This window comes from Vulpes vulpes, chromosome 6, assembly GCF_048418805.1.
Source record: "Vulpes vulpes isolate BD-2025 chromosome 6, VulVul3, whole genome shotgun sequence".
Classification (NCBI taxonomy): domain Eukaryota; kingdom Metazoa; phylum Chordata; class Mammalia; order Carnivora; family Canidae; genus Vulpes; species Vulpes vulpes.
In genome coordinates this window covers 3567929-3593678 of record NC_132785.1, presented here as the reverse complement: position 1 = coordinate 3593678, position 25750 = coordinate 3567929, and the positions used below count along the sequence as shown (strand labels likewise).

Sequence of the window (25750 nt, the reverse complement as noted above, 5' to 3'; positions counted from 1 at the left end):
ACATGGGGCTCCATCCTAGGACCCCGAGATCATGACCTGAACCAAGCAAAGTCAGATGCTTAACTGACTGAGCCATCCAGGCTCCCCAGTGGTACTATCAAATTTTTACTCTGAATTATTACAACTATGCAATGTGAAATAAAAACATTTTTTTCTCAAAAGAGACTCAAAGAGTTCTCTAAAAATTCAAGTCCTTAAATTGAACTCCATTCTGACCCTTTTCCCTAATGCATTTGGTCATGACTCTTCTCTCGTTGGTCATTTTATTTTTAATAAGATATTCATTGTGTTATATCCATATCTTTAATAACATAGTTCAGTTTGCTGTATTTACTCCAATCAAAATGAGGTACTCTGTGTAGTATTATAGGACTCTCTATAACAAAAAATAAAAACACAATAACAAAATGAAAGATGCTGATATGCAACCTCAATGCAAAGTATAAGGAAAATAAGTGAATTTGTAAAAATATAGTTTTTGTAAATATATGTAATATATAAGGTTTTTGTCATGAGATTTCTTTTTTTTTTTTAAGATTTTATTTATTTATTCAGGAGAGACAGAGGGAGAGAGAGAGGCAGAGACACAGGCAGAGGGAGAAGCAGGCTCCCAGCAAGGAGCTCAATATGGGACTTAATCCGCTTCCCGGGATCCGGCCCTGAGCCGAAGGCAGACGCTCAACCGCTGAGCCACCCAGGCATCCCTGTCACAAGATTTCTAAAGTAACTTATAAAACTAAATTCTACCACAAAGAGAAGCCTATAATGGTAAAGGCATCGCTTATAAATAAAACAATGTCTTTTATCCTACATCCTAAGTGGGTTTTTACTACCATCTAGTGTTAAACTTTAAGAAATACTTTCTTATAAAAATTAAGTTCCAAAAGACACTTTATAATATCCCTCAAACATTACTAGAAATGTAATTAACTGCAGGGGGAAAAAAATCACAATATAGATATTAACATTTTTTGAAAAAGCTGTTCTATATAAGAAATCTATTTTCATTACCTTAAAATTTTTGTTGTATTACTAATTGTGTAATTGTTTAATTTACATCAAATCCTTACTAGGACTTCCAAATACACAGTCAAGTTGCCTCAAAAATCAAAGTAGATACCACAAAGATTCAGCCCATTAAATTAACCAACGCACTCAAAAAGCAAGATAATTGTGTTAAGCGTCAGCCTTTAGCTCAGGTCAAGATCTGAGAGTCCTGGGATGGAACCTATCTGGCTCTCTGCTCAACAGGGAGCCTGCTTCTCCCTCTCCTTCTCCCCCTGCTTATGTTCTCTCTCTCTGCCACATAAACAAAATCTTTAAAAAACAAAACAAAAAGCCAGATAATTAGAGTATAAAATGATTATCAATGCTGTCTCCATGCCAAGAGGTTTATGAAAGGACTTCCTCTTCATCTGATACATTAAATGCTAGCTAGCATTTTAGGTTCCATAAAGAGAGGAAAGCAGAGGTAGGGTTATGCTTCTTAAAATCATACTGTCTGCTACTGAATGTCATCCTTCAACTTGCCAAATACCAAATCATACAATAGAATAAACCCCAAACTAAAAAAATAAACAAAAAAACAAAACACCAAGAGGTTGAAAAAGAAGACAATGAAGCCATGGAAACACATTCTTTTAATGGGTTCAGAAACTCTGTTAGATTTTACTCTGCTAGAAATTATTTTCTCTAGTCAATGGAATCTAGAGATGAATCCAAAGGATTTAAGCAGCTCTTAGTAAATTAAAAATTTTAGAAGTCCTATGGATTCTACCTCAGCAAGGTTTTGCCTACAGCTTTATTTACAGTATTATATATTAAATGTTGTATCATTAACTATGCTGGGTTTTTTTTTTTTTTTAATAGCACAAAAATACTGTGCTCATGATATACACAAATAAGATTATGGATCATACCTTTTAAATCCTTCCCAAATAGAAAAAACCAACTTTTGAAATTGAATGTAATAAAATCATCCTAAAGGTACATGTCTACAATTACTCACTTGAAATGACCTTTCCATTGTTATTGCAAAGTAGTATTCTCTCCGGGGGTATCTTCGCTCACAAACCAACACTTGATTGCATATTCTCCCCTTTTCTCCCGTTTGCTTCGTAAACAACTTTTTCCCAATCATTTGTGAGGAAACAGCTTTTGCTTCTTCTGGACTGAAATAACAAAAAGAACTCAATCTTTCTCCAACTCAGAAAAACAAAAGCACGTGACAGCCAAAATTTTATCTTTTTTTATTTTTTTTTAAAAAAGACTTATTTATTCTGAGACAGAGAGAACACACCAGTGCGGGGAGAGGCAAAAGGAGAGAAACTCAGACTTTGTGCTGAGTGCAGAGCCCAACACGGGGCTCGAGCCCAGGACCTTGAGATCATGACCAGAGTCAAAACCAAGAGTTGGACACTCAACCAACTGAGCCACCCAGGCACCCCTCGCATTTAATATTTAAATCTCAGTATTTTCATCAATTCAATAATAAGGAGTAATTTTTACAACATATTTTTTCTTTAATAATAATGATTTTTCTTTTCAAAGCAGGACTTACGAGAAAACTATCTTCACTCCTCCTTTGAGGCCACTCTCAAATGTTCCTTTTCCTCTACCACCAGCTAAAACCTGTGCCTTTATCACAACATCTTTTGAACCTAAAAGAAAAACACTTGTTAGATCCCCAGCATGGAACAGCATGCAAGACATTATTTTGTTATTAAGGATACATATTAAGTGATGTTATTAATTTACCCACAATTTCAAATCTCATTTACCCACAATGTCAAAAAAATGAAGTATTCCATAGTTTTTCTAGATTAGAACATTAAAACACATTCACCATCTAAAGATCCATAAGTTTAAAAAATGAGCCATTCATTCGTATGAAATCATTTCTTAAAGTACACTGAAAATAATTTTACTTTAACACTTTAAATCTCTAGTGCTTTGGAAGGTATGAAAAGTACAAAACTGAAACTCAAATGTCTTCCCAATATTTCCCTCCCTTTCTATTCACATGTAAATTGCCATCCTGTGAACAGTGGAGTCAAAAATGCTACCCTGAGTAGAAATACATCACGACTTAAGGGGAAAGCACTAGTAGTGATACCAACGGACATTGTTCCACTAACAGAAAGACCTGTGATATAAATTCTTGAGCTATAGTGTTATGAGGGGTATTATCAGGAGGTAAGCTATATTTATCAGAAGATTCAGGGATGTTATGTATGTAAGTCTTAAGTTTTTGATTTTTTATAAAACTTTTTAACATTTTTTAATGAAACTGTTTAAATAAATACTGAGTTTTTCTTCTTCAATACGTAGACTGATCTCCCTCTTCTGTCTTCCTCTTTCAAATGTGCTGAAGAAAATCAGCAAACCAGCTGTTTAGCCTAGGTACCACTCATCACTCATGATCCGGGGCTAGGCCTCTTGGAGGGGCGTTTTCCGTCTCCTCAGACAGCAGAATTTTCGCATCCCCTCATTTTGCCTACACTAGCAGTGCAATACTAATATTACATGATGGCAAAAGAATAACCTTGGAGATTAGGATTAAGGACACGGTCTCATTCTTATCAGTTACAAGCCCAAGGCAGACTCTGGGATATAACCACCGATCCATGTTCACACCATGCAGAATGCAGGGACTCGCACCTCATCAGATAAGCCAACCAAATCAAAGAGGTAACAAACGCAGCTTGTGATAAAACCAGTAAGAAATGACCTAAAGTTTACCCTTAAAAAATTACTACCAAAGAACGTTCAGAAAATGATGTAAATGAATCTACATTTAGAAGTTAGAAGCTGACCTGTGAGTCAGTCAAGGTAATGCTAAAAAAAAAAAAAACACCTCTTTCTCACACCCCATATCCATTCAGTTGGGAGGTTATATGATTCTATCTTTAAAATTTATCCAGAATCTTGACCTACTCATCACCTCCTTTGGACCCTGGTCCCAGCCACCATTCTATCTCACCTAAATTACCCTTGTCCCTAAGAGCATTCTCAAAGCAGCGAAGTGAGCACTTCACTCCCCTACTTAAAACCTTACAGTGAATGCCCTTTTTACTTGGAGCAAAAGTCACACTCCTTACAATGACCTACAAGGCCCTATATAATCCCCCAGCACCTTTATTACTTGTGTTTCCTATGACCTCCTCATTGCTCACTCCACTCCAGCCACACTAGTCTCCATTGTTCCCAGGCATGCTTCTGCCTTCAGGACTTACTTAGCTCTAATGCTCCCTCCACCTGAAATACTCTTCATCCAAATACAGGAATTCTCTGCTTTTCAAAAGTTTGCATTGTGTCACTTCTCTTTTACAAAAGACCTACATCATTTACCCGTTTTCACTAACCAAAAGAAATCGGAAAGTGATTTTCACTTTTGCAAAAATAGCATTGTGTTGATTTTGCAGAAAGCCATTACAGAGGCAGCATGCACTCCAAGCATCGAGTGGCCCTGCTAACCTTTTTACCCAAGATGCTTCTTGCAGCATCTCGGCATCAAGCCACCAAAGCTTTGAACTGTGCCTGTGAGCATCTGTACTTTATCTTGACTTATTTTGTGTATCACTGTTACCAAGATGTGCTCTAAGGTATCAGAAAAGCCTCACTGGGTCTGGGAATACTTGAAAATCCTTCTATATAAGTTACCGCTAACTGCTTTTTCTTTATGCCATTCTGGGTAACAAAAGGTTTCACAAGAATGTTCTACTTTCAGATACCAGAAGATACCTGTATCCATTTGAGAAAGGTCCTGATTCTCTTCAAGTTTTTCTTCTTACATCTCATTATCCATAAGGCTTACCCTGATCATCCTACTTAATATTACAACCTGTCCAGTTGGGACCAATCTTCCTTACCCTGCCCATTTCTTTTCCATAGAATTCATCACCTTCAAACATAATGTATAATTTTCTCATGTCTACCATTTATTGGTTTGCTCCCCCACTAAAATACAGGCTCCAGAAGGGCAGAAGCTTCATTGTGTTCACTATGTTCTCAAGCTCCTGGGAGGGTTCCTAGCATATATTTTCTGAATGTTGAATAAAAGAACATTTAAAGATGGAAAGAGTTCTTACAAATCTAGATTTTTCACTGCTGTTTTAAAAACTCAAAACTGAGGACTCCTGGGTGGCTCAGCAGTTAAGCGCCTGCCTTCTGGCCCAGGGCATGATCCTGGAGACCCAGGATTGAGTCCTGCTTCTCCCTCTGCCTGTGTCTCTGCCTCTCCCAGCCCGCGCCCCCGTGTCTCTCGTGAATAAATACATATTTCTTTAAAAAAAAAAAAAAACTGAAAACTGGAAATACTGGGCCCTGCAACTAAAGCTGATTAGAAGTGCCTTGTTTACACAAGATAAAGTCTTTTCAATCTGCCACAGTCCCCATCATACCCAGGTAAAAATAACTAATAAGAAATTTCCTTAAAACAAATAATTTTCTTATTGGAAAGAAAACAGGTAGCTTCAGGGACAATGGCAAATTACAGAGTTCATGCCCAAAATGAAAGGGAATAGTCACTAGTCATTTTACCTGTTTCTGGTTACCTTCCAAGTAATGGTTTTCCAGTACTTGAGAAACATTCATTTATATCCAAAGAGGATACATATAATTCCAACAGCATAAAGATAATGTAAAAATGGTCAATAGTTAAACTGGTGCTTTGCTGGGCTAAATTCAAACATTCTTAACATTAAACTGAGAACTTAAAAAATTGACCTGTTAGAGTAATAAAGTTCTAGTTTTTCAAAAACATTTTACAAGAAGGAAGTCTCTTCCCCCAAAGTGTCAATTTCCTTTCTTTAGGAATACAAGTTTCTTTAGGGCAGAAGCAATTTCACAAAAGTTCCTTCTAAAAAAGCCCTTCACAACAAAAGAAAAGCCAAAAAATATATAATGAATATAGTCTCATCAACTATCAAGACAAGAAGAATTACAAGAGAAATCTGAGGACAACTGATTGAAACAAAGATTTTATTCAATTCCATTAATTCATTCAACAATTACATCTATATACCAGTTACTTGCTAGAGCCACAGATACACCATTGAGCTGAAGGAGACCTACCCTGCCCTTAGAGAGCTTACAGTCTTATTAGATTTGGACCTTTGCTTTAGTCAGACAAGATCTTTTATGGATTCAAAGACTGTCTTTAAAATATAGTCACTATCCCTTCTAGCCTTCATTATTCACAAACACCTTAAGCATTCTTTATACGTAGTCATCTAACAAAACACTGGGAAGAAAAAAGAAGGCAAAGTCCTATTGTATGCCATTAAAAATCTCCCTCCAGGGTGGCATTCATTAATTGGCAACCTTTGCACATGTTTATTCAACCAGACAAAAATTCGACCTTAATTATACTAGAATCCTAAACATTAGGAATGGCTGAATAAATAAAAAAACAAGGCTAATCTATGCTGCCTATAAGAGACTCTCTTTAGATGTAAGGACATAAACAGACTGAAAGTGAAAGGATGAATAAAGATATTCCATGCAAACAGAAACCAAAAGAAAGCTGAGGAAGCTATATTTATATCAGAAAAAAATAACTTTATAACAAAGACAGTCTTGCAAAAGAAGAAAAAAGCTGGGTTACATAAAGATAAAGGGGCCAATCTAACAAGAAGATGTATCATTTATAAATATCTATGCATCCAACATAAGAGCACCTAAATATATAAAGCAAATAGTAATAGACATAAAGAAGAAAACAGCAACACAATTAATAGCTGGGGACTTTAATGCCAATTACATCAATCAACAGATCATCCAGGCAGAAAATCAATAAGCAAACACAGGTCTTAAACTTAACACGTTCGACCATGGTCTAGACACATACACACACACACATACATACAATATTCTGTCCAAAAGCAACAATACATATTCTTCTCAAGTATGGAAGGAACATACTCCAGGACAGATCACCTGCTAAACCACAAAACAAGTCTTAATAAATTTAAGAGGACTGAAATCACATCAAGCATCTTTTCCAACCACAATGGTATGAAACTAGAAATCAATTAAAGGAAGAAAACTGGAAAATTCACAAATATCTGAAGATTAAACATGATACCAATGGGTCAAAGAAAAATCAAAAAAGAAATTAATACATTCAGACAAACAAAATAAGACAATACCAAAATTTACAGGCTCAGCAAAAGCAGTCTAAGAATTCACAGTAATAAATGCCCATCTCAAGAAACAAGAAAAGTCTCAAACAAATTAATTTTTGCACCTCAAGGAACTAAGAAACAACAAATGAAGCCCCAAAGTTAGTAGAAGGAAGGAAACAACAAAGGTAAGAACATAAATAAAATAGAAACTAAAAAGACAATGAAAAGATCAATGAAAGTTAAGAGCTGCTTCTTCAAAAAGATGAATATGGACAAACCTTCAGCTAGATTCACGAAGAAAAAAAAGGGTGGACTCTAAAATAAAGTCAGACACAAAAGATGAGCTATTACAACTGAAAACTCAATCCAAAGGATAAGAGACTACTATGATCAATTACATGACAACAAACTGGACAACCAAGAAGAGATAAATTCCTAGATACAATCTACCAAGACTGGACCATGAAGAAATAGAAAATCTGAACAGACTACTCGTAAGGAGACTGAATCAGTAATCAAAATCCTTCCAACAAATGAAAGCCCAAGACCAGGGAGCTTTATTGGTGAATTCTATCAACATTTAAAAAAGAATTAATATCAATCCTCCTCAAACTGTTCCAAAAAAATAAAAGAGGTGGAAAACTTGCAATTCATTTTACAAGGCCAGAATTACCCAGATACCAAAACCAGACAAGGATGCCACAAGGGAGAAAATTACAGGCCAATATCCCTCATGAACACAGATGCAAAAATCCTCAACAACATATTAGTAAACTGAATACAACAATACATTAAAAGAATTGTATAGCATCATCAACTGGGATTTATCCCAGGAATAAAAGGTTGGTTCAACACCCACAAGTCAGTCAATGTGATACACTATATTAATAAAATGAAGGATAAAAAAACATATGATCATCTCAACAGATGCAAAAAAAAAAAAGGTCATTTGGCAAGATTTAATACCCATTTATGTAAAAATCTCAACAAAGCAGGTATAGGGGGAACATAGCTCAACACAATAAAAGCCATATAAGACAAGCCCACAGCTAATATCCAACTCAACAGTGAAAAGTTGAAAGTTTGGCCTCTAAAATCAGCAACAAGGGCAGCCCAGGTGGCTCAGCGGCTTAGCGCCGCCTTCAGCCCAGGAGCAGATCCTGGAGTCCTGGGATCGAGTCCCACGTCGGGCTCCTTGCATGGAGCCTGCTTCTCCCACTGCCTATGTCTCTGCCTCTCTCTCTCTCTCTCTCATTCTGTGTCTCTCATGAATAAATAAATAATCTAAAAAATAATAATAAAATAAAATTAAATTAAATTAAATTAATAAAATAAAATAAATCAGCAACAAGACAAGGTGCGCTCTTACCACTTCAATTTAACATAGTATTGGAAGTCCTATCTACAGAAATTAGGCAAGAAAAAGAAATAAAAGGCATCCAAATTGGAAAGGAAGAAGTTAAACTGTCACTATTTCATTATGCATGGTATTTTAAGTAGAAAAACCTAAAGACCCCACTGAAAAACTATTAGAATAAATGAATTCACAATACTGCAGAACACAAAATCAATACACAAAAGTCGATGACATTTCTATACATTAATCATGAACTATCAGAGAAATTTAAAAAAAAAACAATCTCACCTGCAACTGCATCAAAAAGAATAAAATACCCTAGAATAAATTTAACCATGGAGGTAAAAAAAAAAAAATCTGATACTGAACTATAAGGCATTGATTAAAGAAATTGAAGACAAAAGTAATGGAAAGATATTCCATACTCATGGTTGGAATAATACAGTTAAAATGTCCATACTACCCAAAGCAATCTACAGATTCAATGCACTCCCCATCAAAATTCCAAAGGCATTTTTCACAGAAATAGTATAAGCAATTCTAAAATTAGTATGGAACCACAAAAACAACCCCAAGTAGCCAAAGCAATCTTACAAAAGAAGAAAAAAGCTGGAGATATCACACTCCTGGATTTTAAATTATATTGCAAAGCTACAATAATCAAAACAGTACAGTATTGACGTAACAAAACAAAATAGAGAGCCCAGAAACATATCCATGTATACATGGTCAATTAATTTTTCAAAAAAGAGTCAAGAATATACAACGGAGAAAGAACAATCTCTTCAGTAAATGGTGTTGGGATGGGGCACGTGGGTGGCTCAGGCAGTTAAGCATCTGACTCTTGATTTCGGCTCAGGTCATGATCTCAGGATCCTGGGATAGAGCCCTGTGTTGGGCTCTGCACTTAGCAGGGAGTCTGCTCGGGATTCTCCCTCGCCCTCTCCTTCTGCCTCATCACCCTCCATGCTTGCTCGCTTGCTCTAAAAATAAATAAATCTAAAAAGTTTTTAAATGAATAAATAAAATAAATGTCATTGGGAAAACTAGACAGCCATGTGCAAAAGCATGAAACTCAACCATTATCTTACACCATACACAAAAATTGACTTGAAGTGCTTTAAAGACTTGAATATAAGACCTAAAATACCATAAAACTCTAGAAAACATAGATGGCAAGCCCTCTGACACAGGTCTTGTGGTGATTTTTTTAATCTGACACTAAAAGTAAAAGTAACAAAAGCAAAAATAAATAAATGGGACTATGTCAAATTAAAACACATCTGCATAGCAAAGGAAATCAACAACAGAATAAAAAGCCAACCTACTGAATGGGAGAAAATATTTGCAAATCATTTATCCAACAAGGAGTTAATATCCAAAACATATAAAGAGCTCATATAATTGTGGAAAAAAAATGTAATTAAACAGGCAGAAGATGTGAACAGACATTTTTCCAAAGACATACAGATGGCCAACAGACACACAAAAAAATACTCAAAATCACTATTCACCAGGGAAATGCAAATCAAAGCAAAATGAGTTATTATTTCACACCTGTTAGAATGGTTATTATCAAAATGACAGGGAATAAAAGTGTTGGTGAGGATGTAAAGAAAAGGGAACACTCATGCACTGTTGATGGGAAATATAAATTGGCGCAGCCACTATGGAAAACAGTATAGACATTCCTCAAAAAAATTAAAAAGAGAACTACTATATGATCCAGCAATTCCACTTCTGGTTATTTATCTGAAGAAAATATTAACTTGAAAAAATATATGTACCCCTAGTTCATCACAGCACTATTCACAATAGCCAAGATATGGAAACAACCTAAGTATCCATCAATGGATGAATGAGTAAAGAAATTATGGGATGTGTGTGTGTGTATATATATATATATTCAGCCACAAAAAAGAATGATATTTTGGCACTTGCAACAACATGGATAGACCTAGAGGGCTAAGTGAAGTATACCAGAGAAAGACATATTCCACATGAATGGAATCTTCTATATGGGACTGGAAAACAAAACAAAACAACTAAGCTCATAGATACAGAGAACAGATTGCTGGCTGCCAGAGGCAGAGGGTGGGGCATCAGAAAAATGGATGAAGCGGGTCAAAATTAAAGGAAAATTAAAAAAAAGAAAAAGATGGGACTTAACACCCATTTCAAACTTCTAACCTATAAAATGTGAGAATAAATTTATGTTTTAAGCAATTGAAACACATTTAGCAGATATAAGTACTACTGTTAATGAAATTTAGAATTTGGCAATTAAAGTCTCCTCAAAAAAAAAAAAGGGTGAACAAAATATGTACTAAACACAAACTAGTCAGGAAACACAAATTTCACTAGGGCTAAACAATTTTCAAGCAGCAAAATGATTACATTGTGTGTGATTTCAAACATGGAAATCCGATACAGATGCAATTCTATTTAGGGTAATGGGGGAACTAAGATGTATTTGTATCTGAGCTACGTACTAGGGTTTCCCTATAAAAATTCTATGAAGCACAGTTTTTACAGTTCCTCAGAAAAGTAGAACAAAAATGGCAGAACCTTCCCAAGCCTAAAAGATATTATTCTTACTAAAGATCTACCATTAAAAACAGATTATGAGAAGGGGCGCCTGGGTGGCTCCGTCGGTCGGATGTCTGACTCTTGATTTTAACTCAGGTCATGATCTCAGGGCCCTAGGATCAGGCCGTGTCAGGCTCCCAGCTCAGTAGGGACTCTGCTTGAGATTCTCCCTCTCTCACACCCTCTGCCCCTACCCAACGCACTCTCTCTTTCCCTCTCTCAAAATAAATTAAATCATTTTAAAAATGGATATGAGAAAACCAGTCTATTTAAAAATAGGGAGGGGGCCACCTGGGTGGCTCAGTCGGTTATGTGTCTGCCTCCAGGCTTAGGTCATGACCCTGGGTTTATGGGATCCAGTCCTACCTCGGGCTCCTTGCTCAGCAGGGAGCCTGCTTCTCCCTCTGCTATCTCTGTCACTATCTCTGTCTCTCTCAAATAAAATTAAATAAAATAAAATTTTTTAAAAAAGGAAAAGAAACCAAAATTAGATTTCTTTCCAACCATCCTTCCATCCCTAACTTCAATTATTCACAACAAGCAAAACTAGCCTCTAGGGATCCCTGGGTGGCGCAGCGGTTTGGCGCCTGCCTTTGGCCCAGGGCGCGATCCTGGAGACCCGGGATCGAATCCCACATCAGGCTCCCGGTGCATGGAGCCTGCTTCTCCCTCCGCCTGTGTCTCTGCCTCTCTCTCTCTCTGTGACTATCATAAATAAATTTAAAAAAAAAAAATTAAAAAAAAAAACAACTAGCCTCTAGAATAGCGTTTCCAACTTTTTCACATCATGATACACACAGAAAATTACAGAATTTGTAGGGAATACTGGGGAAAGAGGCCAGAGCTATTTCAGGAGTCACCAGCTGTAAGGCTCAGTGGCCCCAGTCCCAATGCTGACTCAGCTTCTCCTGCCACCCACAAAACTTAGGGGAAGCAAGTTTGGCCCAAGCTTGCATTTATATCTCATAGTATCAGTTGGTGATGTAAGACTTTTTAATAAATGGGAATTAATGCTTTGTAAGTTTTTCAGTAACTCAAGAAGCAAGGTAGCCACAATCAGCATTGGGGACTGCTAGCTAGATTGACAGAACCAGGTGTATTTCTAAGGCGCTTTATACCACACCTTATGCAATTAGATCCCATAATCAGTATCTTCTAACATTAATGAATCCCAACAAAAGACAAAACTGTCCTCAACACCTTCATAGTAGTTACTAAACATATCTTTAAAAAGAGCATTTGTGATTCTCTAAATTTAAAAGATCTCCTTAGTCACTAATCCCACTTTCATACTATAAACCTCATCAGCAGTGTTATTTGACAAAAACACACTTTCTAGATGAACAAGACACCTTCTGTTCCAAAGGGGTTCAAGATCAGAGCTGCCTACCACCTGTTCCTTACTTGAAATAAGTCCTGGTCCCAGAGACCTTCCCAGAAATACTCATAATTAAATTAAAATTAAATTATATCCTGTAAATGCTAACTATTCTTTCTTCCTTTAATCACTTAAGCATCATTAAAGTTTATAAGGAGTAAAGAAATCAAGAAATTGGCATCCAAATAAATCCTATTTGTTTTATGAAAAAGTTGCTATACAATTTTTTTTTTGACAAAACAATGAACTTTGACTAAGTGAGCAAATATATGGAAAATACAGAAAAATCAATTAGAATTTGGAAATAGAAAAAAATAGTTTTTACTGGTTTCATTATATATAAATCAGGACTTACTAAGACTGGCATGAAAAGTATTTTATGCTTCAGCATTATTACAAAGGAAACAATTGGTAAACAAAAAAAAAAATCACTCAAAAGATTAGACTAACAAAAATAAAAGAACAAAGTCAAGGGTCTAAATTTCATTCTTAAGGACAGAACGGCCGAATAAGAAAATCTTACACTTTCTCCATTGCATTTCCAAATTTTTCCTCCTACTTAGCTGACTTTTCTTTAGAAATTAAAGTTTAGGTCATATAGATAAGATCAATCCCAAGGGAATAGTTATTAAAAAGTAGCCTTTACAAGAATTACAATCACGAGTTTTCTTTAAACTTGACCTTTCAGAACCTCTAATGTACAGTGTTTTGAAGGTAAAAATGAGGCACATCTTTTATCATGCACAAGCTCAAACTATAGGTCACCATTAATTAACAAAAATTTCACCAAAATTAATATCAATGTACATAAGGTTTTCAATTAATAAAGAGAAGTTTTCTTATAATCTGAATAAAAAGGATTTTTTGATTAATAAAAAATTATCAATGAAAACTCATGCTTCCAAGTCAACATCTCATTCAAAAACAGCTAAGAATATACAACATTTCTGAACTTGTACATGCTCTTACTTTTGGAAGAAAAACTCATTCTACACACAAGTACAGAATGAGAGTAAAACTTTAAAATTTTTCAACATTTTTAAATGCCCCATAGCCTTCCTAAAATACTAATAAAATCAAAGTCTTCACCAAAGCACATTCAAAGTCATGTTAATCAAGTATAAATCCAGCAGAGATTGTGCTAATCTACATTAAATTGGTGGGACTTTAAATATTGTTAAAAATAAAATGCAGTGTATAGTTAGCACATTACTCATTATTATGGCTTCATATTAAATCATTAAAAATGTAAAGTGAAAAATATCTTCTAGAGTCAATATTATTAAGAGATTAATATAAATCCACAAAATTCAAGGTAACAAAAGCTTTTTAGATTTGTTATCAATAAAAGAATTTACTAATAAACATAGACAAGTACTTAATTCATTTAACAAATACCAATAGTTATTGATTATCTAAGTGCCAGGTACTCTTCTAAGAGTTTAGGATGTATCACTGGACAAGATAAGACAAAGAAACCCTGCTCTCATGGAGCTTACAGTCTAGCTTCTTCCCCACCCCCACCTTGGTTCCATAATTTTCCCATCAAAAAAAAAAGTGGAGGGGAGGAATATTAGACCTCTTAACAGCCACATAAACAGCTAAGATTTTCTTCAGTATTCCTTTTAGAATCATCACAGACATCAGTCTTTTAAGCTTCAGAATATTAAACAGAACTTCCTTCCCCATAATTATATTCCAACTAAAAAGAGGACTTTAAAGGCTTCCTAAAGCCAATATAACTGGTTCTTAAGTTACTAGCTCATAATAATCTCATAATAATTTTAGAATGTCAACAATCACTAAGTTCTACCTTCTAAGTAAATAAAATTTTTTAAAACTTAAAACCTATAAGTTGCTATAAACCAAAAGTGAAGTTCACATCTTAACTGAGTGCCCATGTCAAATGGCATAAGTTTTCCTTAAGTTAGTACCTAATTTTTTGGCAACTGCATAAGCTTCATCTGGTGATTTTGCCACATGTCCTTTGGGAATGGAGACACCAGCTTCTTGCAACAATTCCATACTCATGTATTCATGTAGTGAGAGATTCCTTTGTTGCTGCTGCTGTATTTGGAGTCCATGGTTGTTAAAAAATCCAGAACTTCCCAGAACCTAGAGAAATCGGGACACATTACTATGACAGTGATTTGGAATTTAATAAAAACAACTTCTCAAAATACTTTTTTAATATACAGTATCTGGTTCTTCATAACCATAATAAAACCATTACATTAAATCATCAAAGTATAATATTCAGAGTACCTAAATGATAACCTGAGAGCTAACCTCCAGCCAAATATCAAATGTAATTCTTGTAGTTTTAACTATTTTCTCATCAAATGTCTAGTCCTTATGTTTTGAGCTCTACTACTGTATCTCTAATGACTTACAGAGCATTTCTATTTCAATGACAAATCCAGCAGATCTAAAACCAACCTCATCCTTTCCAACAAACCAAAAATCCTTCCCAACTTCCTTCTCTCCATCATTCTTCCAGCACCTAACAAATCGCTTGGCACTACAAATGTGGCAGTTGAGTGATTACTCTTTCATACACACAAGACTCAAAAAAACTGTGGTCTCATCTGCAGTGGTCACTGTGGTGTGCTACTCAGATTCCTCTTTCACAGCCCAACTGCCGGAAGCGCTGGCTGCTGACAGCCCTCAGCTGAGTCCTCTCGTTGGCACATCCTTGTCCAATGTCACATCTTCCCTGGTCAGCATGCATCCAATGACTGGTGGTTAAGATAAGGATATAAAGTCCTAGCACCTCACCCCAATTTAGGATAATTCTGAAGGAAAGGTTCCAGATTTCCCACAGGAAAGGCAAAGGTTCCTACTGCAACCGTACCACGGTTCTACTTCTCCTTCTACTCATTCCTCCTTCGTTCCCTCACAGCTGTTGATCCAGGTATCACTTTCCAGTTGACTTCCTCTATGAAACTGACTTCACAGCCTGCAAATATCATCCAAACTCCTCAATCCTATCAACTTTATATGACAATATGTTGAATAAATTAAGTGCTATGAAAGCCCTGAAATTAGACATTTTAAGTATTATCCATACATTTCTATTCTCTATACAAAGAACGCAGGACACTGAAATTAGGTTCATATGAAACACACAATATTGTAAGAACTGAATTTAAAAGGATCGTATGTACAGGCTATTTCTTTTTTTTTTTTTAATATAAAATACTGGAAACTATGGATAGTCCACGTTATAGTTTAGAGGATTAGAAATGTATAGTTCTGGGCTATCTCCTATTGCTTTATTAAACAGTCTATTTTCTTTTTTTTTTTTTAAACAGTCTATTTCCTGAAGGGATTTCATAAAACAATTGCATCAAAATTACCTGGGATGTATCTAAAAATGCAGATTCTGGGGCCCCACTCTCATCTACAAAATCAGAATGTTTGGAATAGGCCTCAGGAAATCTGCATTCGTTAACAAGTAGTTCATCTGTTTCTTAAGTACCCTACAGTTTGAGAACCACAGTCTAAGAACAACACATCTAGTAACAACTTATTTGATTCATCTGATAAGCTAAAATCCTGAATAATATTTCACCAGAGTAGCTCAATTCCCTGATTTAGTGTCACTTCAATATTAAAAACTGGCAACATCCCAAACTGTTCAGCACACATCTACTTTCTGAAATTCCACTCTGGTTATATACCCAACAGAAGAGAGTGGTTAGTCTACCAAAAGGCACCTATGATAAGAATGTCCATAGAGGGATCCCTGGGTGGCTCAGCGGTTTAGCGCCTGCTTTCGGCCCAGGGCATAATCCTGGAGACCTGGGATCAAGTCCCACATTGGGCTCACTGTGTGGAGCCTGCTTCTCCCTCTGCCCGTGTCTCTGCCTCCCTCTCTCTCTCTCTCTGTCTTTCATGAATAAAATCTTTAAAAAAAAAAAATGTGCATAGCAAGCTTATTCAAAATAAATAAAAAATGAAAATGACCTAATTACCCATCAACAGAATAAAATATGGCATATTCATATACTAGGATACCACAGAGCACTTTTTTTTAAATACCCATCACTCATAAAACAATGAATTAATCTCAACATAATTTTGAGGAAACGAAACCACACACAAAAATACATACTTGTATTTTTTTATATAGTTCAAAACCAATCAAAATTAGTGATAGGAGCGTGTCAGAAGGAGTGGTCACCTTCTGCTGGAGTACTGATGAGGAGAGAGGACTTGGGTGCTTTTGAGGACTGAAAATATTACATACCTTGATCTGAATGGTAAAGACATAGCTGGATACCTACAGAAAAATTAATCTAGCTTCCCACTCAAGTTATACACTCTATATAAATTATACTTTAAAATAACAAAAATAAGAGGGAAAGGGGAGTACCCAGCACAGCTTGGTAAAAAGAGTTCTACATTCAAAAAGTTATTGAATGCATATATACCAGACACTGTACTAGGGATGCTAAAAGAATAAAACCAACTTGGTCACAATCACAGAATTCATCTAATGTAAATGAGCATGCAAATGAACACCTACAACACATATAAGAGCATCTGCAGAGTCATTAGGTAGCACTGTCCACTAATTAGCTGGACAGACTAGAAAAAAATAGTAGAGAGCTGATCCCAGTTTGAAAAAAAAAAAAAAGTGGGGCACCTGGGTGGCTCAGTCAGTTAAGCATCCAACTCTTGGTTACAGCTCAAGTCATGATTTCCTGGTCATGTCATGGAGCCTCCAGCAGGCTCCATGCTCAACAGCAAGTCAACCTCCCCTTTCCTTCTCCCCTCGACCTCCCCGCACTGATGCACACATGCTCTCTCTCTCAAATAAATGAAATCTCTTTAAAAAAATCAATAAATCCATAAAAATAAAAAACTAGTATCTGTAAAGGACACTTGAGAACTGAGGAAACCTAAGTCTAAATTTCTAAGTAGGATAACTATAAATTTCCTAAATATAATTGTGGTTATTAGAATATCCTTATGTTTAAAAGGCCATGTGCTAAAATATCTAGGGACAAAGTGCCATGGTTGAGCAAATATAATGATACCTGCTGCTTAGTCTCAAATGGTTGAGCAAATATAAATAAATGTCATTTTATACATACATATAAAAATGCACATATGCACATGAATGTAATTTTTTTAAAGATAAAGCAAATGTGGCAAAATGTTAAATTTAGATGAAAACAATATATGTGCTCACTGAAATGTTGCTGGAACATTCTACCAGTTTCAAACTTTTCAAAAAATAGTTCAAGGTAAACCAATGACACAAAGCTCTATTTTTACAGTTTCTTTCAAATATCTATACTCACAAAGAATCAGTAGTACTCGTAGGGTAATGCTGGTAACATTTATAGCCCTTAGAGGTTTTTGAATATCTGAAGTATTGATAATCCTTTCCTTGTACCACTATAAGTTATGACTTGAAATACGACTTTTGAATTATGTTGGTAATAAATATTCCTGCATAATCACAAGGATTCCCACATTTAAGTCTTTGTCTTTCTCCACATTATCACTTAGCATATTCCTACTGCCAAAAGGCCACCAATTCCTGGCCAAATCCCTATACCACCACCTATTTAATCATTCACCTAGTTTAAATCGTATTTATTAAAATGTGGGGAAAGGTTGTTACTGGGGGATGTGTGTTCAGGACAACTGAAAAAATATTTTAAATTAGTTCATCTGCTCATAACCGGAACTATGTTACCAGATATACACTGGACAAAAGATACAGAGAAACTAGAAGGGGATCAAAGAATTAAACAAAATGTTTAAGAATGGGATCCCTGGGGGGCTCAGCAGTGGAGTGTCTGCCTTTGGTGCAGGCCGTGACCCCAGGGTCCTTGGATTGAGTCCTGTATTGGGTTCCCCACAGAGAGCCTGCTTCTCTATCATGAATAAATAAATAAAATCTTTAAAAAAAAAATGTTTAAGAATATTTGCTAAAAAAAAAAAAAAAAGTATTTGCTAAACTCAATGTGCGACCTTGAATAAGTTTCCTAGGATCCTGAACCTCTGCGTCCTCAGGTACAGAAGGGGTTAGTCTTCAAAATTCTAAAGCTGTATCATTTAACGTGTGGGTGGGAAAGAAGAGATGTTGCAAGACAACATACTAGGCACTTCCCTACAGAAAGACAAGAGGTTTTTAATAGAATATCCAAAAGGATAGATAAAAACATAGTTGTTCATCAAATCTTCATTTTCTAAAACTCATGAGAAGGAAGTTCAAGGCCAAAAAAAAAAAAATCACTTCTCCTGTTAAGAAGCTTACTCGTGTAATTCACTGCCTCCAGGTTTAGACTATGAACAGCTTTAAAAAAAAAAAAATCTAGATCAATTCATCTTTGTCATGTCTAAGGAGTTCATTTCAGAACATAACGTAAAACTCTGGAATTGACTTGGAAGCCAATCAGGCCCTTTTACAAGTTTCTTGGTGACAACGTTGAAAAAAACAAGCCAAGGCTTCCTGGAAAAAAAAAAAAAACTGAAGAGCAGATTGAAGTGCACAGGCTGTGGGGCCAGACACTTCTGGAATTACGCCTTAGCTCTGACTTCACCTGCTTTATGGCTGAGCCCCAATTACTAGTTCTCTAAGCCACAGTTTCTCCATCAACGATGAGAATATTGACAGCCCTTAGAGCCGAGCTGAAAAGCCTCCCTACAAGTAAGGGGCACCTCAGGGGTTGAGCATCTGCCTCTGGCCTAGGGCGTGACCCCGGGGTCCCGGGATCCAGTCCTGCATCGGGTCCCTGCTTCTCCCTCTGCCTGTGTCTCTGCCTCTCTCTCTGGATCTCTCATGAATAAATGAATAAATAAATAAAATCTTAAAAAAGAAAGGAAAGAAAGCACAAGTAAAATGCCTAACTCAGCAGCTGGCCCAGCTCAGCAGGTGTGGGGTCCAGCAGCCGGGGGGCTGGCCTGCGTGGTCACTGTGTGCCGGACAGGAGCTCAGGTTCAGGGGCAGTAAGAGGGATGGGATCACACGCCCACAACCTGTGCGCCGCACACACCCCGGAACGAGAAAACCCAAACCAACCAACCAGGACTTGGGGCCGTTGGGCTGCGCTCGACCCAGGAATGAAGCGGCCCAGAGGAGCGCGGTCCCACCTCCCAGCTGGGTAAGCTGACGGTAAACAGCATCTTGTCCCCACTGTTCACAAACACAGGAGGAAACCGCCACGCGGGGCAGGTGGGAAACTTCCCCGGCCTCGACCCCCCAGAAGGCCCGTCAGCAAGCGGGTCCCGGGAGGCGTTCCCGCCTATGACCGCTCCCAAGGGACCGAGTCCCCCTGCAGGGCATCTCCCCCCCACCCCCCGCCCCAAGCAGGGCCGCGGGGCGAACTACCTGCCTCTCCCCCCTCCCCACCTGCACGCAGAGGCGCCCCTCCCCCCGCACCTGCACGCAGAGGCGCCCCCAGCCCTCCCGCATCTGCACCAGAGGCGCCCCCAGCCCCCAGCATCTGCACGCAGAGGCGCCCCCAGCCCCCCGCACCTGCACGCAGAGGCGCCCCCAGCCCCCCGCATCTGCACCAGAGGCGCCCCCAGCCCCCCGCACCTGCACCAGAGGCGCCCCCAGCCCCCCGCATCTGCACCAGAAGCGCCCCCAGCCCCCCGCATCTGCACCAGAGGCGCCCCTCCCCCCCGCACCTGCACCAGAGGCGCCCCCAGCCCTCCCGCATCTGCACCAGAGGCGCCCCTCCCCCCCGCACCTGCACCAGAGGCGCCCCTCCCTCCCGCACCTGCACCAGAGGCGCCCCCAGCCCTCCCGCATCTGCACCAGAGGCGCCCCTCCCCCCCGCACCTGCACCAGAGGCGCCCCTCCCTCCCGCACCTGCACCAGAGGCGCCCCCAGCCCTCCCGCATCTGCACCAGAAGCGCCCCCTCCCCCCCGCACCTGCACCAGAGGCGCCCCTCCCTCCCGCACCTGCACCAGAGGCGCCCCCAGCCCCCCCGCATCTGCACCGGAGGCCCCGCCCGCCCCCCGCACCTGCACGCCCCTCCTCCCCGCCGCACCTGCACGCAGAGGCGCCCCCCGCCCTCTCCCCCATCCCCCTCCTTCCCTCCCCCTCCCCCCTCCTCTCCCCCCGCCGCCCCCCAGAAGCCCAGGGAGCCGCCGCCGCCCCCGCCGCCGCCGCCGCCGCCGCCGCCGCCGCTGGGGCCGGGCCCCCCCGGGCAGAGGACGAGCGCGGAGACGCGCGGTCGGGGCGGGAGCCCTCCAGGACACGGCGCCCGTCGGCCCGGCCCGGCGCCCCCGTGTCACCCAATGTCACCTACTGCGAAATGACCCCGAGCCGGGCCCGCCCGCAGGAGCCAGGTCTCCCACCTCGCCCCTTCTCCTGCCGGCCCTCTGGAGGCGAGAGCCGGCGGGGCCGCAATACCTGGGCGGCGGCCCGCAGCGCCGGCCGGGACCCGCGGCTGCGGAGGGCGGCGGCGGCCAATCGCCGGCTGTAGAACACGGAGGCCGCCATTGCTGAGCCCGACCCCGTCCCCTCGCGGCGTGCGCAGGCGCAGTAGGCGCGGCGGCCGGCGGCCCAGACGCTCGGGCCGCGCGCTCCGGCCCCGCCCGCCCCTCCCCTCCCCCTCCTCGTCCCTCCTCCCTCCTCCCCCGCGGCGGGCGGGCGGGCGCCTGGGTTCCCTGCACCGGGCGGGAGGGGGCGCGGGTTCCCTGCGCGGGGCCCCGGAGCCCGCCGCGCCCCCCCGGCCCGCGGACCTCGCCCCGTGGAGCTCCGCGCCGCAGCCCAGGAGCCCCCCGCGGCCGCCGGGCACCTGCACGCCCCCCGGTGCGACGACGCCACCCGAGGGAGGGGCCGGGGCTGCTCGGAGCCGGGCGGCCGCACCTGCGGGGCGGGGGCGTTCGCGTTCTCAGCGTCTGCGCGGTGCCAGGTGCGTGCCGCGGCGGTGAGTAACCCGGAGCTGCCCCGTCTTCCAGAAGAAAAGAAGAAAAGAAAAGAAAGGAAAGAGAAAAGAAAAGAAAGAAAGAAGAGAAGAAATCAGCCACGAGTTCCCAATCCAGATGGCTCACGATCACCTAGGACGCTTCCGAAAAGTTCCCTTCCCCAGACGCATCCTCGAGGAGTGGAGTCAGGACATCTCAAGGGGAATGAGATGCGCACCTTGAGCCCTGAAAACCCTGAGCTGGGGACGCCTGGGAGGCTCAGGGCAGGATCCTGGGGTCCTGGGATCAGGCGCTTCTCTCTATGCCTCTGTCTCTGTCTCATGAATAAATAAATGAAATCTTAAAAAAAAAATTTTTTTTTGTTTAAATAAACAGGCCCACTTAAAAAGAGAAGAAAGAAAGAAAGAAAGAGAAAGAAGAAAGAAAGAAAAGAAAGAGAAAGAAAGAAGAAAGAAAAGAAAGAAGAAAGAAAGAAAGAAGAAAGAAAAGAAAGAAAGAGAAAGAAAGAAGAAAGAAAGAGAAAGAAAGAGAAAGAAAAAGAAAGAAGAAAGGAAAGAAAGAAAGAAAAAGAAAGAAAGAAAGAAAAGAAAGAAAGAAAGAAAGAAAGAAAGAAAGAAAGAAAGAAAGAAAGAAGAAAGAAAGAAAGAAAGAAAGAAAGACAAGGCCTAGATGACAGGTGCCCCACCCAGACCTGGCCACTGGGCAGGCGCCGGGCGCCGAGGCCCCCCAGGACGTCTAGCTTTAAAATGTGCCCAAGAGTTTTCAGTGTACGAGATGCTAACCCAGGAACAGATAGATGGGAGTGGCGGACAAGCTTTGCACAGGCTGCGGCACCTGCTTCTGAAGCCCAGTGGCCCGATGCACAGAACAGCAATGTATAAAGAAAAGAATGAATCTAAAACAAGCAGCGTGTCCGCTTAGGGAACGGAGAGGGGCTTTTTGCAGCCCCCCAAATCTCTGGCTTCTTAAAGGCAAGACTTTGTCAAGGACTTTTTAATTTCATTGGCACTCACCGAGGACCGTCCTCAAGGCTCCTTTCATCACTAAGAGGTGTTATGTGCGGTTAGAAACAGAGGAGGGAAACAGACATTGGTGTTCAAGTGCCTCTGGCGTCTCCTGCCCATCACTGCCAATCAAATAAGATCTGGATAATCCGTCCAAAAAAAAAAAATCTGTCCAAAAAGCTGGGGCTCAGACCTTCCAGTTTCTATGAGGAACACATATCCCATCAGACTGAGTAGGACATACTTATTTTCAAGTCTTTTTTTTTTTTTTTAATTGTTAATAAACACAGGTGTTGAGTTACCAGGTACAACAAACCGAGTGAGTCCAAGGACAGTTATTTAAAGGGCACATGGGTAAACTCAGGGTGTGATCCTGGAATCCCGGGATAGAGTCCCGCATCAGGCTCCCTGCATAGAGCCTGCTTCTCCCTCGGCCTGTGTCTGTGCCTCTCTCTCTCTTTCTCTGTCTCTCATGAATAAATAAATAAAATCTTAAAAAAAAAAGAATAAGTCAATGTACTAATAATGTACATTCAAGTCTAGGTCACGGGTGATCCATTAAACACCTCTCCTGGCATGTCTACGATACTCTCTTAACAGGAAAAGCAACAGCAGAAATACGGACTAAGCCAAGGAGTGAGGAGAATGTGCAGATCTTGTGGGGCTGACTCCTTTGGAAGCCCAACCGAGAGGCAGAGGTGCACTCCTGCCTCAGCACTTCTTGATTGTGCTCAGAGCTCTGTGAGTCTTGATAAAATAATTCAGTGAGGTAAAATGATGGGACTCCTACCTGCTAACCTTGCTTCACCATTAGGCAACTCAGACTTTTAAAAAAATGAAATAGTCTCCCACTTTGTCTCTGCCTTCTACTTGCAGATTAACGGTGCAGGTGGTATGCAGGAAAAGGGGAAAGAAATTTCCTCGGGGAAAGACTTTAATTTTTTTTTCACAGTCCCTTAAAATGATTAAACTTTTTATGCCCTCCACATTTTATTGTCCAGAGCGAAGCCTTATGAAAACTGTCCAGTTGGTTAGGTGATGGGGATTAAGGAGCACACTTGCTGTGATGAGCACTGGGTGATATATGGAAGTGTTAAATCACTATATTGTATGCCTAAAACTAATATAACACTCTATGTTAACAACTGGAATTAAAATAATTTTTTTTAATCTTTTGCCTCACTTTACAAATAACTTTGAAGTATTTGAATCAAATGTAAATGGAGTCATAGAAGAGAACTTGGAAATGTTAGCACTGCCCATCCATGTTAACCCCATCTAGACTCGAGAGACTCTAGATACACAGCCAGTTAGCGACTGCAAACTTGTCGACACAGATGAGAAAAGTGACTATCTTGTATGACTTTGAAAATGCAATGGATGAAATGCTGGAGACGGATTCAAACTTAGAAACAAGTATTACAACCCAACCAAGGCACAGGGGGGAAAAAATACTCTTGGTTTGAACTTTAAGTCAAACAAGAAGGAGGCGAGTTTGAAATGCAGTTCAAATTACTCTTGCGAAATTTTTTTACAGTGAAATGAAGCCCTTGAAATCCTAAAAATAAATAAATAAATAAATTGTGCTGTTGTCAACTATAGAATTAACAGAATTACAAAATGCTGTAGAAACAACTTTCAATATATCTGCTTACCCTGAACTTCTAATGATGGCTGAGTGAATAATGGTTATTTACTGAACACCTGGTTTTTGGCATCAGATCCTTATATACATTCCCCCCCCCCATCCTTTATTTTGCCAGGAAAACTTTTCATAATTCCCTGGTTTTCATCTTATTCCATTTTACCTATCCAATCCCCTGCCAGAGAAAGAAACAGTTGCCAGATTTATATAGGCACTTGAACTAAAGTTTAGGGGTGAAGGAAGATGTGTAACACAGGATAGACACCTGTAGGTTTACACAACGTTGCTTTTTGTTCTCTTAAAACCTCAGAAATAATAGTAGGAACACTTATCTAGACGACCCTAGAATGGCAAGGGCAAAGGACAAAGAGATACACATCTTCTTAGTAATCCTCACAATCTTGCATCTTACAGAAGGGAAAATGAAGTCTCAGAAACCAAGTAAATTGCCCACAGTCACAGAGTTTACTTGATTGTTCCAGCACAACATCTGAACCCAATTCTGTACGTCAAGATGAGAATTTGAGATAACAAGATTCGTATCATCTTATCATTTTCTTTAACCTTTTACCTTTCACTCCACTTAGTTAACAGTATTCACCACCTAAAGGAAAGAATGATGATGGTGCAGAGCAGTGGAGGACACGCTGTAAGATGCAAATGCAAGGATTTGGGATTGGCAGGAGACTGGACTTCAAGTTTCAAAAGCCAGGACCGAGAAGGACTCGAGGAAAGTTTATCCCTCGGAAACAGAATTGGAATTACCTCACCCCTAGAGAAGATGGAGCGGAGAAAGTGGGAGGAAAGCCAGATACCCTGGTGGTTCCGAGGAGGCCCCTGTGTCGTATACTCTCCAAGCCCACTGTGTCCAAGATGGAGGGTTTTTCCATCCCCCAAATAATTTGGAAATCTAAAACAGGGAATATTGGAAGGAGACGCAAAATCCCCTGAGCCCAGTGGTGGCAGAGGAGGAGTGGGAACCTCCGGCAGGCTGGTGTACACCTGCAGATGGAGTCGAATCATATTCCCAGGATTTGTACCCACTGCGCCAAAGCTGGGTAAGCCTGCAGGGGCTTCCAGAACCCTTGACAGCTCTGTAGACAAGCATGGAGAGACAGCAGGTGGAAACATGGAAGGTTAGACTGTGAAGAACAATGACGCAGAGCATATGGGAAGCGGACTGTGACAATAAGTGTCAGCTTAGTTAGCTAACAGTGCCAAAGGCTAGATGGCCCCTGCTCATCTGTCACTGCATTTACCTCCTGGATCTAAGGAGGAGGAGGGTGGGAGATAGATCTTGATGCACCAGAGGCGAAGTTCCTAGTACTCAATGTAATAAGGTTAATAATAGAATTAAACTTCAGATGTACAAAAATAGTCATATGTCTCCTACATAAGAAATATGGAATGAACTTGGCATCACTGCTCCACTGGGAACAATGTTGAAGGCAGATCTGTCTTGCCCCAGCCTCGTCACGCTAACATTTTGAGGCCCTGGAAGGAGGTTGCCTTGAAGAATTTCCTGAACCAGGCCCCGCTTGGTAACATGGGATAGTCAGATGGAGGGGGGCTTTCTGCCACCGTTGGTTGTTCTGGGAGGACTCCAGATTTCTTACCTGCCTGGTCCCTGGGCACATGGTAAGTCCACATGGATTCAAGGAAACTGTCTTCCAAAAGTGTTACAATATGTCACAAGTCACACACAGGACTTCATACATTTGGATATCTTAAGTGAAAAATGAGGAGAA

The 25750-nt window shown here is 40.3% G+C and overlaps 1 protein-coding gene across 5 annotated transcripts in view; it reads right to left on the bottom strand.

Annotated features, from left to right (window-relative positions):
• SUCLA2 (succinate-CoA ligase ADP-forming subunit beta) overlaps nucleotides 1-21550 on the bottom strand; it is a 45260-nt gene extending 23710 nt beyond the window's left edge. The window contains exons 1-4 of one of the 5 annotated variants that reach the window (XM_072760564.1): nucleotides 21295-21550; nucleotides 14386-14566; nucleotides 2561-2660; nucleotides 2009-2171 (exon numbers count right to left, since the gene is read on the bottom strand). In XM_072760564.1, the coding sequence (XP_072616665.1) occupies nucleotides 2009-2171; nucleotides 2561-2660; nucleotides 14386-14482 (360 nt within the window). In that variant the 5' untranslated portion in view covers nucleotides 14483-14566; nucleotides 21295-21550. Of the gene's footprint in view, nucleotides 1-2008; nucleotides 2172-2560; nucleotides 2661-14385; nucleotides 14567-19322; nucleotides 19382-20731; nucleotides 21022-21294 lie in introns of those variants that run through there. The other 4 variants (XM_072760561.1, XM_072760562.1, XM_072760565.1 and 1 more) reach the window with 4 other exon arrangements.
• Nucleotides 21551-25750: the final 4200 nt, after the last annotated feature.